Below are 20,006 nucleotides of genomic sequence, written 5' to 3' on the forward strand. Positions count from 1 at the left end.
ATTTCTGTACTTAAAGACAGGAGTTAAAGAGCTCCAGTTTATCATTGTTTCACGTGAATGTTTTCCTCTTAGTTCTCTCTTTTAGCTCCCCTGCCTAACTGATTGTTAACTAATTTTGGCTGTTAAGTAGGCAAGTGCCTCTTTCAGGCTTGGCGGCCAACCTGCTTTGTAGATTACCTGCCAGAAGGTATGAGTAGATAGATGTGGCTTAGAGCCCTCCTCCGGACACAGCGGAGGTAATCCTTTCCCCCTGCCTCCTCCTTTATTGGTGTGATGTCCTGAGCTCCTGCTTGCTGCTCCGCTTGTATCCCGTTCCTCACCACGTGGCCAATTTTGGATACACATCGTGAATCAACATGGTTCCCCTTCAGTCGCGATTATTAAACACCTGCTGCTTCATGCCAAACGGCATGCATATTTATACCAATACCTACTGCAGTTTGATTATCAGATACTAGCAGATATGTTGTAGTCCCGTTATCATCCATCTCTGAGTCTTGAGTTGTTCTAAAGAAATAATTTCGAAGTCGAAGTAGAAAGCAAATTCATTTGCAGAATGCTTTTGAGAAAAACCAAGTTTAAAGTGATTTCATTACAAATGGTTGCTGATGTCAGAATTGCACTATTTTGTGGTTGGGGATAGAAATCCTTCATGGAACCTCCTTAAGAAGATGCTTCTTCTTTATAGCTCACCAGACTCACAATCTAATTTTTCTCATTTGAGCCACCAAAACCTTCTCTTCAGTGTCCATATGTTTGTCCTCCCCTAGAGGCTTCACAAATCCTATCTTGAAGAAAATGCGTATTCTGCAGGGCCTTTAATTCTAATCCTGCTTTCCCTGCTTGCAATTGCATTGGGGGTTTTCCACTCTCCTGCTTCTCAGCAAGTTGATCGCAATGACATCTCAACCACAGGCTTCCAGTGACAGAGGTCCGGTTCACAGCTGAGCTCAGGATGAATGCTGTGGGTGTACCCTGCCATGGCTTCCATTAGTCCTGTGTTTGGAGTAATAAATTGGATTATAAATAGGCTGTACAGTGGTCATTTCCTCCATCCTCTAGAAATTCGAGCTTGTCATTATGTGGTTATAGATGTTAATAGCTTATGAATAGATCAGTTGAGAAAGCTGTTGAATACTGTGGAAGATATTTACCTTTTATGGAGAAAGGAAAATGGGTTGGGGGAGTTAAGGTATTTAGTGGGATTTTAAGTTAATTTTTTAATGTAGTTTTGTGTAGAGTCTTATAAGTAAGGTCTTGTACCTTCATTGAAATTTCTATTGCATGTTCAAGGATGGGTCTTCTGTTCAAACAGTGACAAATTTAATATAAGAAAGTTTGGAGTGTCCCAAAAATATGCATTAGGACTCAAAAAAGGAAAAGAAGTCACATACATTTGTTTTACTGTGCAATCTTATCATTTTATAAACACAGCCAAAAGAAGGGAACTCCAGAGAAGATGGTGGTGACACTAATTCCATCAGTATCAAATGAGAAATGCTAATCCAATTTATGTTATGCTCCACCCTTGGTGCCTTGTTACTCCATGTCTGAGAATAGATCATTCTGTTCAAGTTGGCAACAACCAAGGAAAATACTTAAAGATCATTTCATTTCTGTATATGACCTTTATATGGATTCTTCTATCCATTTCCTGTGCTCAGTTTTGGGGCTTGTTACTATAGAAGAAATAGATGCTTATTCTTCTTTTAAGAAATCCATATACGATGAAGGGAAGGGAAGAGTTGAAATGAAAGAAAAACATTGCTCCCATATTTCTTACACAACTTTGTTTCTTTAAATAGATGAGGGAGGATTTTAAAAATCCAGCTTCTCCGAAAGAAGATAGTAAATTAAATTTCCAAGTATTGAATGGGAGATATCAAGCAGAAAACCAAGAAAATATATTTGTTTTTTAAAAGATGATAGGAGTTCCTGCTGTGGCTCAGCGGTTAATGAACCTTGAGGATACAGTTCGATCCCTGGCCTTGATCAGGGGATTAAGGATCTGGCATTGTCCGGTGTAGGTTGAAGGCGAGGCTCTGGCTATGGCATAGGCCAGTGGCTTCAGCTCCGATTGGACCCTTAGCTTGGGAACCTCCATATGCCATGGGTTCGGCATATGTCTAAAAAGACAAAAGACAATAAAGAAAGAAAGAGAAAGAAAGAAAGAAATGAAAGAAAGAAAAGAAAGAAAAGAAAGAAAGAAATGAAAGAAAGAAAGAAAGAAAGAAAGAAAGAAAGAAAGAAAGAAAGAAAGAAAGAAAGAAAGAAAGACTGACTTTCTTTTGTCTCTCTTATGGTTTTTAGAATAACAAAAATTATGAAAAGTAAAAATTCACAAGTATAAAATGGAAAATTACTGATTCCCTTCATTTACAGCTCCCTCTATGTGACCCATCATAGCAGTTATATAGCCTTCCTCACCTTTATTCATGCTCAAAACTACAAGTATGATATAATCTCTTGGTTCTCTTTCTTAATTTCCAAAAATGGGATCATACTATACACAATACTTTGCAATTTGTATTTTTTTTTTTTACTTAAAATACATGTAATAGGCTTCCCTCCAAAACAGAAGATATAAGTCCAAACCCACTCTTTATGCTAGCCACATGATCTTCCAGACAAGGAATATATAAAATTTATTTAACTGCTCTCTTTCTAGGAAACATTCCAGTTATTTTAGCTTTTGCAACAATACTGTAAACACAATTTATATACGTATGTTTAAGAGCAGTTGATTTTATTTCTATAGGATATAGTCTCAAAGGTAGACTTTCTGAGCTAAAGAGTGTTTTTAACTTTAATAGAAAAATATTTTCAAAGACTAAAGCAGCACAATAGAAGGCAAAGAAAAAGTGATAGGATAAAATAATAATGAATTTGCATAGCAGGCCCACAGAATCAACTTTTTTTTTACCTTGATGAATTTTATTACATTTATAGTTGTTCAACAATCATTATAATCCAATTTTACAGCATTTCCATACCAAAACCCCAGCCCATCCTCCCCACTCCCCAACCTGTCTCCTTTGGAAACCATAAGTTTTCAAAGTTGTGAGTCAGTATCTGTTCTACAAAGAAGTTCATTGTGTCCTTTTTTTTTAGATTCCATCTGTAAGTGATAGCATATGACTTTGGTGTCTCAGAATCTATTTCTTTTGAAAAGAACAATGATTCTATGTTTCAGTACCAGCTACCTATATTCCAACTCCTCATTAAAAAAATTCCAGTATAGCAGATGGAGAATAAGCACATGATGAGATGCTCATCATGGCTAATTATTAGAGAAATGGAAATCAAAACTATAAAACTACAATCACGCAGGTCAGAATAGACATCATTCAAAAGTCTATAAATAACAAGTGCTGGAGAGGATGTAGAGGAAAGGGAGCCCTCCTACACTGTTGATGGGAAGGTAAATTGGTGCAGCCACCAGGAAAAATGGTATGGAAGTTCTGGCATTTTCACTGCAGCAGCTCAGGTCACTGCTGTGGCACGTGTTTGGCCCAGGAATTTCCTCATGCTGTGAGTGTGGCCAGAAAGACTCCCCCAAAATTGAAAGCAGAATCACCATATGATCCAGCAGTCCCACTCCTGGACATATATTTAGAAAAAATATATAATTCAAAAATAAACATCCACACCCTATGTTCATAGCAGCATTATTCACCATAGTCAAGACATGGAAACAACCAAAATGTCCATCAGCAGCTGAATGGGTAAAGAAGATGTGATATATACATATGCTGGAATATTGGTCATTAAAAAAGAATGAAATAATGCCATTTGCAGCAACATGGATGGACCTAGAGATTATCATATTAAGTAAAGTAAGTCAGAAAGAGAAAGAGAAATACCATTTAATATCACTTATATGTGGAATCTAAACTTTGGCACAAATGGACATATCTATAAAACAGACTCTCAGACATAGAGAACAGACTTATAGTTGTCAAGGAGGAGGTGGGGAAAGATTGGGAGTTTGTGGAGTCGCCAAATGCAAACGAGTATATATAGAATGGATAAACTTAAGGTCCTACTGTACAGCACAGGGAACTATATTCAATATCTTGTGATAAACCATAATGGAAAAGAATATGAAAAAGAATTCATGGCATTTCCATTGTGGCTCAGCAGATTACAAATCCAACTAGGATAAATGAGGATGCAGATTCAATCCCTGGCCTCAGTGGGTTCAGGATGCAGCGTTGCTGTGAGCTGTGGTGTAGGTCGCAGACTTGGCTTGGATCCCGCATTGCTGTGGCTGTGGTGTAGGCCAGCAGCTGCAGCTCTGATTTGCTCACTAGCCTGGGAGCTTCCATATGAAAGCAGAACAAAAAAAAAAAAAAAAGGAATTTATATATGTATAACTAAATCACTTTGCCTTATAGCAGAAATGAACACAACATTGTAAACCAAATGAATTTCAATAATTAAAAAAAATTGCAATATGATATACACACTTGCAATGTGGTGTAACAGAGAACCACATTGGCGAGGATATGCAAAAGTTGGAATCCTCATGCATTGGTGGGAGTGTAAAAATGGTGCAGCCACTGTGAAAAACCAGTCTGGCAGTTCCTTGAAAGATTAAACAAAGAGCCTCAATGCAACCCAGCAATACTGCTCATGGATATTTACACAAGAGAAATGAAAATATACAGTATTTCATAACAGCATTTTCATAGCAGCCAAAAAGTATGAACAACTCAAATGTCCATGCGTTTGATGAATGAACAGATAAAATGCAGAGTATCCATGCTGTATTACTATTGGACCATAAAAAGGAATGAAGTAATGACACAAGTAGGGATGAATCTTGAAAACACTCTGTTAAGTGAAAAAAGCCAGTTCCAAAAGTCCGCAAGTTTTAGGATCCCTTTTATTTGAAATGTCCAGAACAGGCAAATCTGTAGAAGAATAGATTAGTGCTTGCCTAAAGCTCTAGGGGAAGAAGAAAGAGGGGCCATGGGAGGTGACAGAATTGGTTCAAAGTTTCTTTTGGGGGTGATAAAAATGTTCTAAAGTTGATTGTGGTAACAGTTTCACACTGCAACATGTGTACTAAAAGCCATGGACTTGTACACTTTAAATACGTGTGTTGTATAGTTTGTGAGTTAATATCTCAATAAGCAGCTTTGAAAAGAAGAACAGACAAGTGAAAGAGCGAGAGAGAAAGTGCAAAATCTAAACATTAGAGAAATCTAGGCATAAGAGGGGGAGGCACCGTGAGTTCACATGCCTGACGCCCTCCACCAGGTTTTGTGGTCACTCTGTGTGACTCTGAGGCTAGCCCCTCCTGTGAATCTTTTTATTTTCAACTCACTGGGACGAAACAGATGTCTTGCCTATTGGTGAATATCACTCTGCATCGCAACTTTGAAAAAACCCCTTTTTGCTCTTGATTGGTTTATAGAAACCAGGTGAAAAGGCCGTTTTTCCAACCCCCTTCTTTTATTGAAAAGGTAACTGTGCTCAGCGCCAAACCCACCTGAAGTATTTGTTTTTACATGGTCCTTTCCACTTTGTCACATACTCTCACTCATTTTTCAAAAAGTAAACTTTTAAAAAATGATGCATCCCGCCTGGGTTGTGTTTGTTCAGTTTTTCTTTTACGGGTTTTTCAAATTTATGAGTGTCATAAAACAAAAACGCCTCATCTAATCCAAGCTAACCTTGCTTTTTAATCACCAGAAATTTTATCCTCAGGTATACCTTATTCTTGCTGCAATTTATTATTTTGGGCCTGTTTCAAATTGTAATGGGAAACTCTGTGGCTGGCCTTGCTCATCAAGGTTATCAAAATTCGATGTGCAGGAGATAAATACGGATTTCACCAGTCTCAGGCAAACAGAATTAATATAAAGGCTCTACAGAGCAAAGAAAGAAATTAAGGTAATGGCGTTACAACCATTGCAAAGAACACAACCTGAAGAAACTATGGAAAATAAGAATATATGTATCCTCATCTCTTTGATGTTACTTGAAGCAAAAGCTGACTTTAAGCAAGATGGTCACATTTTTCGTCTAGTTCTAGAAGCATCTTGGCTGCCTTTTTCTGCCTGTCTCTTCCCACTTCTCCACACTGACTTAAAGTCCTACCCCATCAACCCTACCCCAACCCAAACCTCCCAGCTCCATGGCACCTCAGCCAACTCCCTCTCTCCCAACCAGGAACCCTTCTTTTCTCCTTCTGTTTGTCAAAACTGCCTGTGCTCTCCCTAAATGTAGCCCATCTTGCTAAATTGCTGAATTATGGGGGAAAAAAATCTAATAGACTAATTTATCCTAATTTAATACCTAGAGATCCCAAGGGGTATTTGCATTAAAACAAGGGATCCTACAGGCCATAATCCTTAACCAAAGAAGAGAATCAGCAACAATGGGATTTGAAACAATGAGTAGAGATAGTATTGAATGAAGAAAAAGTCCATTTTGGTTGTGATGTAGGTATTCTAAAATTATTTGAAAACATCCTCTCCCCACTGTCAAATTATACAGATTTCTCTATGATTGCTAATTACATGTGTCTGGGTTTTATTTGCAAAGTCATTTTTCATTTTCTTTCCTTTATGCTAGTCTCATTTATATAAATCATCTTTTAAATTTTTTTTATTTTAAAATTTTTTAACTTTTAAAAATTGAATAAAAGACTATTTAAATTGTACTTTACAATTTTCAAAAGTTTTACACATGTGATTTCATCTAATCCCTTTTTTGTCCTCTTCCTTTCTCTCTCCACTGATAACCACTAGTTTGTTCTCTATATCTGTTAGTCTGCTTGTTTTTTAATTCACCAGTTTGTTGTATTTTCCAGATTCCACATATAAGTGATATCATGCAGCATTTGTCCTCTCTGACTAGTTTCATTTATCAGAATGCCCTCCAAGTCCATCCATGTTGCTGAAAATGGCAAAATTTCATTTTTTTAATGGCTGAGTAGTATTCCATTATATATGTATTTATTATATATATGTATAATATATTCCATTATATATATATTCCGTGGAATATATGTATTGCATCTTTGTTGTCCATTCATCAGTTGATGAACACTTAGGTTTTTTCCATGCTCTGGCAATTGTAAATAATGTTGCTATGAACATTGAGGGTGCATGTATCTTTTCAAATTCGTGTTTTTGCTTTTTTTTGGATACATACCCAGGAGTGGAATTGCTGGGTCATATGGTAGTTCTTTTTTAGTTTTTTGAGAAATCCCCATACTGTTGTCCACAGTGGCTGTACCTATTTACATTCTGATCAACTGTATAGGAGGGTCCCTTGTTCTCTGTATCCTCACTCACATTTGTAATTGGTGTTCTTTTTGATGATAGCCATTCTGACTGGTGTGAGGTAATATCTCATTTTGATTTTGATTTGCATTTTCCTGGTAATTAGTGATGTTGAGCATCTCCTCATTGTAAAAAAATGTCTATTCAGTTCTTCTGCCCATTTTTAATCAGGTTGCTTGTTTCTTTGATGTTGTGTTGCATGAGCTGTTTATATATGTTGGATATTAACTCCTAAATAGCCATATAATTTGCAAATATCTTCTCCTGCTCAGTAGCTTGTCTTTTTGTTTTGTCGGTGGTTTCCTTTGCTGTGCAGAAGCCTAAAGCATCTCTTAAACAAGTCATAGCAGCCCTAAAAGATGAAAAACTAGAGTGGTGAAGTGACTTGAACAGAACCAGTAAGAGGCTTTAACTTAGGTCCATTGGAGGTCAAGTTTAGCGTTCTTTCCTAAGAAAGCAAAGGCACACTTTAATTTAGAAAGGAAATCTAACAGCTTGCTTTCCAGCTTCCATTTCAGAAACAGCCCTTAAGAGTTTGAATCATTGCAAGACATTGATTTCGTGGGTCAGATGTTTAAAGAGTTTGGGGTACATATATCAGTTCATTGGAATGATGCCTTGGACATTCACTTGCGAAGTCAACTGTGTTTACATACCCAGATAACACATAATGAAGATTGCCATTTTCTGCTTCCCTTCACCCCATAGATTTTTGCATCATGGTGGCAACAGTGTGAAAAGTCAATAATGTAGAAAATGTTTCAAGTTACATTTCAGAGATTAGAAAAGGAGTTCTTACTGTCTTTTAACTTCTCTCTTATTTTTTATTATTATTATTTTTTTGTCTTTTTTTTTTCTTTTGCTATTTCTTTGGGCCACTCCCACGGCATATGGAGGTTCCCAGGCAAGGGGTCAAATCGGAGCTGTAGTCCCCAGCCTAAGCCAGAGCCACAGCAACACAGGATCCGAGCCGCGTCTGCAACCTATACCACAGCTCACGGCAACGCCGGATCGTTAACCCACTGAGCAAGGGCAGGGACCGAACACGCAACCTCATGGTTCCTAGTCGGATTCGCTAACCACTGCGCCACCACGGGACCTCCAACTTCTCTCTTATTTTTATTCTCCAATGTGGGTGCCTCCCAAAACAGTGGAACGATGCACAGGATCTTATCATTCATTTTCACTGTTTAAAAATTATTTTGAAAAGTCAGCATGTTTAATGGTGATGTTAACTCTTTTATACCCTTCTCCTCCTTTAAAATATGATATATAAATAAGAATGGATAAGGAATTCCCTGGTGGCTCAGCAGAGTGGAGGATCCAGCATTGTCACTGCTGTGGCTCAGGTCACTGCTGAGGCATGGGTTTGATGCCTAGCCCAGAAACTTGTGTGCCATGGGCACAGCCAAAAAAAAATTATATATATATATATACATACTGACAATACTGTGTCTTCCCTCATTAAACTTGCCGCTTTCTCAGTGCTCAGTGGATTTCTATTCCCTTCTCTTTAGTCTTTCTTCTTTATTTTTGACATACTTTTTGGTTCTGATACTTATTCACATCTCTCTGGAATGATTTGTAGCTGGTTGTAGCAACAGATTTTCATTATTTATGAGTGTCGTTGTCAGAATCCATTTGGAAGTCTGACTAAGATAAAGCTGACTCCAACTCCTGATATGACCACAGCAGTAAAGCCATTAACCACACTGGTCAAAACGGGCTGAGTCCTGGAGAGTGCTAATATTTTTACAACCAAATATTTACTATAAATACCTGTACATTGTGTTTGATTCATTTCCTAGAAGAGTCAAGACACTATTTTATTACAACTAATTTATGACACCCTCTTTTTAAAAATATAAGGTATGGTATTTCTCATACCAGCCAATTAACTTGAAAATGTTCATCAGTGTTAAGAGAGGGAAGTGGGAAAATGAAAACCATGAGTAATATAAATGCTTAATATTCTTAAAAGGTTGGTATTATATGGTAGCATTTAAATCAGTCTTGGGATACTATTACTCTTTACTTTTATGTTGATTCTAGTTGGTGCCTAAATTTCAGACTCTGCCATGCCAGTGATACAGGAAATGGAAGACCCAGATGCATGCGTCCTCCAAGCAAACATTTTTCTCTCTGTCCTGATCCCTGGTACCATAAAACATAGGTGAAATTTCAAGAATAAATACAGGCCTGGAAAAACCATTAATAACGGCAGTCATTTGAAAGTGTCACCTAATTTAAACACTTTTGCTTTAAGTTATTGCAGTGTCATGAGTTTTATTATGCTCAATTTATTAGTAAAAGCCTTCAGGGTTCACAACCATTTATTTCTCAGGGAACTTGATTTTATCATTAATTTTTAAATACAGAATACTCCCACTTTATTTTTAGAGTGCACTTTATTTGCAAGAATTGGTTTACTCGGATCAATACAGATGTTTCCAGGTGTTTATTAAAGCAAAAAAAAAAAAAGTCTAGAAAGGCAGGTGTTTTGTTTAAAGCAAAAAGACTGGAGAGTCAGATGTCTGCAAATTTTCAAGACATTACACTCCAAAAGTTAGTGTCTGTATACACACAACACACACATACACACACAATACATGTTTATATTGGTAAGTTTTAGGTGGGAAAACATAACAAAGCCTGACCAAGCTCCTGTTTCTAATTATCAAGTAACTTATTCTAGAGGGTGCTCTTTTCTCTGCCAAAGGAGTGACATCTGGGTGGGAAAATCCCAATGTTTAGGAGGAGAATTAGGACCCAGGAAATAATTCTGACAGTTTCTATTGCTTTCCAAGCCTGCTAAACAAAATTCTCTGGATGATAACTAAGCCTTTCTCTGGGTTGAGTTTTCATCGTTGGGGCAGCATTAGCTGCTCATCAGGCTGGAGATGCTTTGAGGCTGAAATAGTTGATAAAGGAGCTCCGAGCTGGGGTGGGTGGATAATGAGCAATGGGACCCACCCCACTCTCCCAATTGGACCCACTTGACGACATGCCATGTAACGCTAATGCAAACACCTGGTGCCTGTAGCCGAAACACCTGAAGGCTTAAGTGTTTATTTTAGGGAGTTTTTTGTTGTTTTAACTAACACGAAACATATACTCACGAATTGTTATCTTTTTTTCCCCCTAATTAGGACAGAATTTTACTCTAAGGCAGTTAGGCGTTTGTGAACCAGCAACTCGAAGAGGACTGGCATTTTGTGCGGAAATGGGGCTCCCCCACAGAGGTTACTCTATCAGTGCAGGGTCAGACGCTGATACCGAGAACGAAGCAGTGATGTCCCCAGAGCATGCCATGCGACTGTGGGGCAGGGGGGTCAAGTCAGGCCGCAGCTCCTGCCTGTCAAGCCGGTCCAACTCAGCCCTCACCCTGACAGATACAGAGCATGAAAACAAGTCGGACAGTGAAACCGGTAAGCTCTGTTTTTTGTTTGTTTTTGTTTTTTGTTTGTTTGTTTGCTTTATAATGTTGGTGTTCAGTGCTCCTGTCAGTTTGGGTTGACTATAGAAGCATGGCTTTCTTCCTCCCTCTTTCTTTCTTTCTCTCTCTCCATCCATCTTTCCTTCCTTCCTTCTTTCTTCTTTCTTTCTCTTTTTTCCTTCCTTCCTTCCTTCCTTCTTTCTTTCTTATTTCTTTCTTTCTCCCATCTTTCCTTCTCTTTCTTTTTCCTTTCGTTGCATTTCAGCATGGTAGTGCTCAAGAAATGTCCTTGAATATTGTATTCTTTTCCTGAAAAAAAAAAAAAGAAGCAATATTTGCCATCAGATTGCTAAACTATGCCAGCGGTCTCTGTTGTGTTAGCCATAGTTTTGAAAAACAGTTTAATCATGTACAGAAAAAAAGAAAAAAAGATTGGCTTTGACTTATCTTGGACCATGTCACCTGTTATCCTCTGCGGAGGAGCAAAGCAAGTGGTGATAAAGTTTACCCCAGAGCCAGCTTGCAATCAAAGATGTCTTTGTAGATTCCTCTTGAAAGTATCTCAAAGAAGTTCCAGAATCGTAGAATGGATGAGTGAGCACACAGAATAGTTTATTAACAGGGCTCAAGTGATTGAAAAACAAATTTGATCATGCTTTAAACTTCCTAGTTGATGAGAGCAATTGAAATCTTGGTAAAGAGAAGGGAGTGTGGCCTTTGATGTGCTTTGGGGATGGGATTACTTTGCAATTAAATCCACACGCAAAAATTGGATTTTAGGATATCCAAATAGCAGCTTAACACAAAGTAAGAAAAATATCTTTATAAATTATTGGGGCTTTTTATCCTATTGCCAATTCAGGATACGTATAAAGAAACAGTTAATTTATATGCAGTAATACGTTTAAGAGAAAACTTAATTTTTAGGCAGCGTGGCTTCGAGGGAGAAATGGAGCATTACCACCAATGCACCAGACAGCAAAATGACATTTCTCCTTCCACATTTAATGTTAACGGTGCACTTGCTACTTTAGTTTAGTTATTAATGCAGTATATGATGCAGCAAAAAGCAAAGAAAAATTAAAATGGAAGAATTGCCTGACATTTGAAAAGAAAGATGGCATTTTTACCAATGATAGTTCATTTTTATTATTTATTGAGCAACTCTGTCAGTTTCGCTTTATGGTAGGAAAGCAAGCCTATTGTCAGCTTTGTCTCCACTAAGTCACTATATGAAGGGGTAGCTAGTGTTTTCTACTGCTTATTACTTGTGTTCTTGCTATTCAGAAGGAAAAAAAAAGTCTACTTTAAACCAACTAAAGCAGTATCTTATCTTATGTAGAATACTTCAGTGCATTAGACAAAAGTTGAAATCAATTAATTATATGCACTTGATGTATTCATTTGGAAGTGTCAGTTTTTGTGGAAGCTGGCTGTATCCTAACCCCAAACAGGAAACAAGGACAGTTCTGACAAATCGAGCCTTAGAATCAGACTGCAACATTTTCCTGGGCTAATACATTCACCTCAGTAAAACCTGTGTTTATATCACATTTTCACTGTGGATTCAGAGGTCACTAACCTTAAATATTAATTTATGAGATCAATTGAAATAAACTTATTTCCCGTCCATCTGCATCTTTAACACTCTTCAGGCAGTGGTAGGTATAGTGTTTATATTCAAATGTATTATTTGGCATTTGATTTTCCTAAAATATGTGACAAAATATGTGATGGTTATAGTGATGCAGAAAGAGGAGTCTGCAGCAGGATAATGCATCCACTTCTGATTATCTGCATCATAGACCATCTGTATCCTTATCTGTTAAATATTGTTTCCCAATAAAATATTGTTTCCCATTGGGTCAGCTTCCCTTCCCACACACAGCTTTTGTAGCATCTCTCTCTCTCATAACAAGTGTGTCTTGTTATTGTATCTGTATTGGTAGGCTATAAATTAATTTTATTATTTTTTCAATTGTGTATCTGTTGAAACGATCTTGCAGTGAATTCCCAAACGCATGCCATTTTTTTATTTTTTCTTTTTGGAACACATAACACTTACAAAGCTTGATACCTTTAGTTAAGAGTACGTAATACCCAAATCACTGGGGGTGGGCGGCAAGTTTCTCACACCACTGCCCCCTCCCTCTGCATGGATTATTATTAACTTGTTGCCCAGGAATCTCATGGGCCCTGTTCTTAGAGTGATTAAGGCAAGAAAAGTTACACTCTTCCATTTCTCCAAGTGATTGTTATGAAGCAGAATGAAGAGAGATAAGAAGAGGGTGTCAAAGGCCTTGCCTTGAAATTCAGAACATTTGGTAGCATTTGTTGAGAGTACACAGGTCAAGCCAAGTGAAGAGTATAAAGTGTCAAAAACAATGTTTGTTGAGCTGGGCAAGAAGATGACTTAAACTTGTATTTACCCTTTCCCCAAGGTTTGGCTGTGGTTGTTTTTTCAAACCACATTTTGATGGTCTAAGAACTCCCAATGAGATCAGCTTAAGGAAGAAAACAAAAGAGGAAATAAAATAGATACTACCTCTTACTGAACACTAGCTATTTTATAGATTTCATATGTATGTCCCTAGGAACGTTTCAGACTCATTTATTTGTTCTGAATTTTCAGTGATTAGTTGGAAAGAGCAAGACTCCATCAAAGTAATAAATTACATCAAGATCTAGGGAAGTATAATTTTCTGATATTTAGCAAATCTTACATTTTGAATTGTCTTCTAACAACTTTATCAACAATAGCCTCAAAACCATCACCTCTTTTTACTATTATTACTACCTCTAGTCAAATATTTCTGATATAAAATTGCTAAAATAATTCAATTCAGATAGTCTTAATTATTCTCACTCTGAAAGATTATTGATTTTCCAGTTCTATTTTCCTTTGACTTTCAATTATTGAATTGCCTAATTATACTCATTGTTGTGTTAGCTTGTGATGTGTCCTCAAAGAAGTTCTGTTATATCACTGTAAGTTGAAAAAAGAAGGACATGCATAAAATAACTCACCAAAGTGAGACTAATTGAGGAACCAGGCACTGTATTGTTGTCCTCTGGTTTAGCAGGGGAGTTTAGATTGACTGTTTTTATCATTTGAAATAACCGAATAAGGCTGTTTTTCCCAGAAAAAAAAAAAAGATACTATAGAACGTTTGTGAAATTATGCAAGCTGAGTGCCTGATATTCTAGTTACTTCAAAGAAGAGTTTAGTCACTAAAAGGGATTAGATTTCATTTATTTATTGATAAAGAGGCCAACAGTTCAAGTTAAGGCGCAAGAACTGCTGTGAGGCTAATGAAATTTTGATAGCCTGAGTGTCCCACGAGAGCAAAGGAACATTCGGACCATGTCACATGTCTTCATGTTAGCAGATTCTAAACAAGTGATAAAATATATTCTTTTGCAAAACTAGCTCTTCACCAGGCATGGAGAGTTGAAGTTAAAAAGTGTTGTGAGGAAAAAAAAAATTTTTCTTTTATAGTAGGTTGAGTTTCATATCAAATTCCAAATGTTAATCTTCCATCAAATTAAGAATGTGGGAGAAAGCCTTTCATAATACATATTGACAACTTTCTAAGTCCAGGGCAGATACTGGAGGGTCAGTGGTTTGTGACCCCCTATTAGCAGCAGTTCTGGTAAGCTGTTGAGAGTTTGCAGAATAAATGTGGCAAGACGCTGTAATCAAAGGGAAAGTCACCAGTATGCTATGGACTTTCTGGGCTCTGATGTATTCTTAAAAGCTCCTGACTGAATGCCCACTATCAAGCTTTGCAAGCAATCAGATCAAAATTCCAAATACCAGAGTTCCCATCACAGCTCTGTGGTAATGAACCCAACTAGTATCCATGAGGATGCTGGTTCGATCCCTGGACTTGCTCAGTGGGTTAAGGATCCAGTGTTGCTGAGAGCTGTGGTGTGTAGGTCGCAGACACGGCTCAGACTCTGTCTTGCTGTAGGCAGACAGATGTAGCTCCGATTGGACCCCTAGCCCAGGAATTTCTGTGTGCTGTGGGTGCAGCCCTAAAAACAAAAAAAATAAAATAAAACAAAATAAAACAGAATAAAATTCCAAATACGTATTTAAATTTCAGGAACAAAGGACTTTTTTTTTTCCCTCAAAATATCAACCTTTAAACTTTAAAAATGTTTGTGCATCTTTTCCCAGAAGCCTAGCGCATTATTATCCTTTGTTGGTCAGCAGTGTGGTATCATGAGAAGGCCTGGATTCAGAATCACACTGGTCAGGGGATAAATCCTTGCATTCAAGCCCTTAGACTGTTTGCTCCTGAGATATCCAGAACTCAAGTTCCAGACATTTCCATCTCTCCCTGGCTACTTGGTCAGTTGTACTGCTGGCACCAGAGATGTGGAAGTCTTTTTATCTGCCTCCTTCTCCTGTGTCCCCAACCTCTTATACCTCTTGGAAAGCAATGATCTTTAATGTTAGACAGTAGGAGTTGGCTCTCCTCTTCTACCTCATCATGATTGGGGACCTCGAGAGCCTCCATGGAGGGCAGTTGTTGAGAACGCATTGTCGGAGGTAAAACACCTGGGTTTGTATTGGCTCCTAACTGTGTGACCTTGGGTGAGTGACTTGACCTTCCTGTGCTAGTTTCCACAGGGGTAAAATACAGAACATCATCAATGGCATGCACTCCTTATAAGGTTGTTGTGGGGATTAAATGAGCTCTGGTATATAATATGCTTAGAACATCAGTGCCTGGTGTTTAGTGAGTTCCAGGTAAGGGCGTACTTTATTATTTGTGAATGATGGAAAATTGTCTCTCCTTCTTAAGTGGTTGTGAAGATATAGAGAAACAATATCAAGTACCTACATCGTTTTGACCCACAGTAAATGTCCGCATCCCACCCCCTTCCATACTCCCCTGTGTCACTTTAGTCAAGTATTTGCACATTTGGAAAATGAGAGAGAATGAGCAGTCTCCTCCAGAAGAGGCACTGATAATTTGCATAGCCTGGAATTTCTGTCACCATTTATTGATTCTTTTATTTTTCTCTAAAACCCCACATACTTTTTAATTCAAGGTAATTAAATGAACGTACATTAAGTGGTGCTGATAATTAGTCTGATGCTGTAGACTTCAAAGGGTTTCACGTGCTCCTTCCCCTCCTGGCCAAAGGAAATTTCAAAAGTAGTGTTTCCCTCGAAGGCATGTTACTTAGACAGCCAGTCAATTAAAAGGCAATTTAACTGACGCTCATTGCTTCACACAATAAAATAAATCATTTCTGGAAGACTTTCTTTCTCACCTGGGGTCTTAGCAATATACCTGTGGTAGGACCTCACTAATGCTGCACTAATTGTGCAGATACTAAAGTTTTAAGGGCAAATCTGGCTAACAAAGAGGGTAGATCATTAATACGCAGCATTTTTAGGTGTAATGGATACTTGCTTTGCTGGGCTAACACACTTCAAAAAACCAATTGACATGTTCTTTGAAATAGTATTTGTAAGTCTACCTTCTGTATGCAAAGATAAAGTCTAAAAGTTGAGTTACCTTTGAAAACAAGGTATTGTAGTGGGGATGTTTACATCAATCTCTCAGTAGAGAACTTGAACTATTTTGCATTCCAAATCACTGTATCTGGCAAAATATGGTCTCTGAAAAAATAGGCAGTGCAGATTTTTCCTCTTTTTGAGCAACGACATGGAGGTGAGAGAGAGGCAGTGGAAGGATTTGTAACCTATTCTATCACCCATTAAATTTTAGAATAGTTAGGAAGAAACTGCTAATGGCATTGGAGTACCCTGTTATGTCACATATCTCTCATCTGTGAGACTTCCAGCAAGGACACAGTTTCTGTTTCTCTTCTGGCTCTTTTTACAAGGGGATAATATTTGAGTTTTCCACAAATAATTTGAAGAGAGGCGTATTATTTTGCCTAACTAGCCTCATTCCATTCCTTCTGCTTGATCTGTATCAACTGGCAGTCTACTTTGAAAATTGATTGTAAGAATTGAGGTGAAATTCCATTGCTGCAAGAAATAAATGGTATTTCGGTGTTATTCTAATTTTATGAGATTCTATTACATATATTAAACCGTAACTTGAATATAAATTCCATTATGGGCTCTCTTCTGGCATGTAATGGTCAATTCTGGCATGTTCTACTGTTGTAAATTATATTTTATGTTTTAGGTGCTCTGGGATGTCAAAAATAGCAAAAGTAATATGTTGCGTTCTTACTAAATCAAGCTCAGAATTAAAGTGCTGTTTTGTAAAATATGATCAAATAGTTTCCAGTGTATAAAAATAATCACATTGTCTTGATATGAAGGTGTTTATTATTTAGACCACAACTTGTCTTTCTTTAAGCAGAAACTTCCATATTTCATTTAGGATAAACTATATTCATTTCTGGACATGTTACAAAGTCACTTGAGCATAGTAAGTGATGATTTTAAAAAAATTTTTATAAAATTTAGTGTTATGAAATTAGAATTAAGAATACTGTAAAGTCCACTCCTATGGTTATCACTTATATATATACATACCCACACACGCATTATATTTTCCATTCTAAGAGGATTTTCAGAACTTCTTGATAGTTTGCTACTGTTCATACAAATATTTACAGTTCTACAAATCAACTTTTATTCTAAGTATTTTTGTTCCAATTGTATAGGAGTATGGATTTCCTGTTGTGGCGCAGCAGAAGCAAATCTGACTAGGAACCATGAGGTTGTGGGTTCAATCCCTGGCCTCGCTCAGTGGGTTAAGGATCCTGTGTTGCTGTAAGCTATGATGTAGGTCACAGATGTGGCTTGGATCTGGCATTGCTGTGGCTCTGGCGTAGGCCGTCAGTTATAGCTCCGATTGGACCCCTAGCCTGGGAACCTCCATATGCCACAGGTACAGCCCTAAAAGGACAAAAATAACTAAATAAATAAATTTTTTAAAGTATATAGGAATATATACTGTATCTATTTGAATCCTAAATATTCTTTTTAATTGTGGAGCTGAAATCAAAGTAAAGCATACTAATAACATAAATCAAAGCTGATGATGTGTGCTATTTTGATTTTTGAATGTGTTTTTGATATCCTTGAAAAATCACAGTAGTAGCAGTAAAATTGTTTTAATTAATGAATTGAACAGCAATGAATGCTGAATCAGGTTTATTGATGTAATTATCACTGAACTAGAAAATATAAGTGTTAGAGCCATAGAACCTTAGTTTATTTGCCATTCTGAGGGTATTCAAGTGGTTGAAGAGTGACTAACTGATTTAGGGGGGCATTATTTATAGAATATTCTTCTCAGGTTGTAATAATTCTCTTAATTAACATTACATACACATCCAAGTTTAAATGTGAAAATCTTTTGCATTATTTACTGAGTAGTTTGAATGAGGGTTTCACTATGTTAGAATTTTCTTGTCTTTATCAAAGTTGACCTGCATTGGGTTAGGGAAGAGGAAGATTTTTAAAAAGACCTTCTAATATGGAAATGATGGTACAATTCAAGTTGAAGGTTAAATTACATTGTTTGTGATAAAGTCAGTCATTCAGACAAGGACAGGCTGTATTCGAGGTGTCTGGATCATCAAAATTCAGAATACATTAAGCAATATCATATATTTGATATTTTTATCATATATTTGTATTATAAATATTATGTGTCACATATCCACATATGTATGTATATATATATATATATATATATATATATATATATACACACACATACATGTATATATAATTCAGTTAGATTTTGTTTAGAAACATTTACTTTCTGATCTCTATGATTTCAGTTAAAGCCGAGGGACATGATTAAACCTCTCCCCAACAGCAAATAAAATGAGAAAAAAAAGAGGAATAAACATAAAATACTAAGTTCACCAACATTTATCATAAAGATGTAGAAGAAGCACCAGTGAAAGAAACAAAGAGGGACTTTCCATAGAGACAAAAAGAAAACCAAAGAAAATCAGTGCCCAGAAGGCAAGAGAGATGGGACATTATTAGCAGAGTCAAAAATTTCCGGAAGTGTAGTTAAGTACCAAGTAGGTTGGACTGCACAGAGGGTATTAATTTCTGTGCAGTGGGCATGGTCGTCACGATGCTGTGGGTAGAGAGATGGACAGAAACTATGGCACCAGCAAGCGTAGATTATTCTTTCCAAAGCTCGACTAAGAGGGGAGCATGTTATGTGTAACTCCTGGGGAACACAAGGGCAGGGGTTTTTTATATTGGAGGACATTTCAGCATCTTTATAAGGAAAGGGAAGGTGTGATACAAGAATGAGTAGATGAAAGTGGATGAGATTAAGGGGGGAATAAAGTCTGGCCTCCGAGGGATCAGGAACAGAGAAATCCTTGGAATATAAACTTAGGTAACTGTGAATTCCTCAAAACTTTTTATTTTTAAGCCACTTTTTATCTTACAGCTTTGTGTACCATAATAGTTTAGTGCTGGCTGTAGGAAAGGTGTACTTTGGAAGGTACATTTCTGTCTACACTGATTAAAATCACAGCAAATATCTAGTCCACATAATATAAATTGATGGTATTTGATGGAGTTGAGAGTTTGTATCATGAGATGGTTTTGAGGGGAAAAGTATATTCTTATTAAAGGCTGATATTTTATTTAAAAAGTTCTATAAAACTGTTAAAACAAACAAACAAAAAACCCCAGCACACCCCAGGTTTATGGAAAACAGGTCATTATCAATTCTGCAGTCTGAACTAACTGCATTATTCTCAGTACTAATCCAGGTACAAATACATTAGTAACTCCTCACTTCCTTTCCTTGATAATTGATTTGTTTGTGTATGTGTGTGTGTGTGTGTGCGCACGTGCGTGTGATGTGTATACAAACTATATATAAATACATAGATGTATAATAAAATAGATATACAATATAGATACATAGTAAAAAGAAATGATAAATTAAAATAGATATAAATATGGAGTTCCCATCATGGCGCAGTGGTTAACAAATCTGACTAGGAAGCATAAGGTTGCGGGTTCGATCCCTGGCCTTGCTCAGTGGCTTAAGGATCCGGCGTTGCCGTGAGCTGTGGTGTAGGTCACAGATGTGGCTTGGATCCTGCGTTGCTGTGGCTCTGGCGTAGGCCGATGGCTATGGCTTCGATTAGACCCCAGACCCCTAGCCTGGGAACCTCCGTATGCCGAGGGAAGCAGCCCTAGAAAAGGCAAAAAGACAAATAAATAAATAAATAAATAAAATAAAATATATAAATATATAGAGATCATTACAAATATACAC

General features: G+C 37.1%; 1 protein-coding gene across 2 annotated transcripts in view; it reads left to right on the forward strand.

Annotated features, from left to right (window-relative positions):
* The window catches only part of TENM3 (teneurin transmembrane protein 3), a 706,293-nt gene that overhangs the window by 278,577 nt on the left and 407,710 nt on the right, over positions 1-20,006 (forward strand). For both annotated transcript variants that reach the window (XM_047772297.1, XM_047772296.1), the window contains exon 3: positions 10,448-10,726. In XM_047772297.1, coding sequence (XP_047628253.1) covers positions 10,448-10,726 — 279 coding nt within the window. The remainder of the gene's footprint in view (positions 1-10,447; positions 10,727-20,006) is intronic.

The sequence above is a fragment of the Phacochoerus africanus genome, chromosome 3 (genome assembly GCF_016906955.1).
Source record: "Phacochoerus africanus isolate WHEZ1 chromosome 3, ROS_Pafr_v1, whole genome shotgun sequence".
Taxonomy (NCBI): domain Eukaryota; kingdom Metazoa; phylum Chordata; class Mammalia; order Artiodactyla; family Suidae; genus Phacochoerus; species Phacochoerus africanus.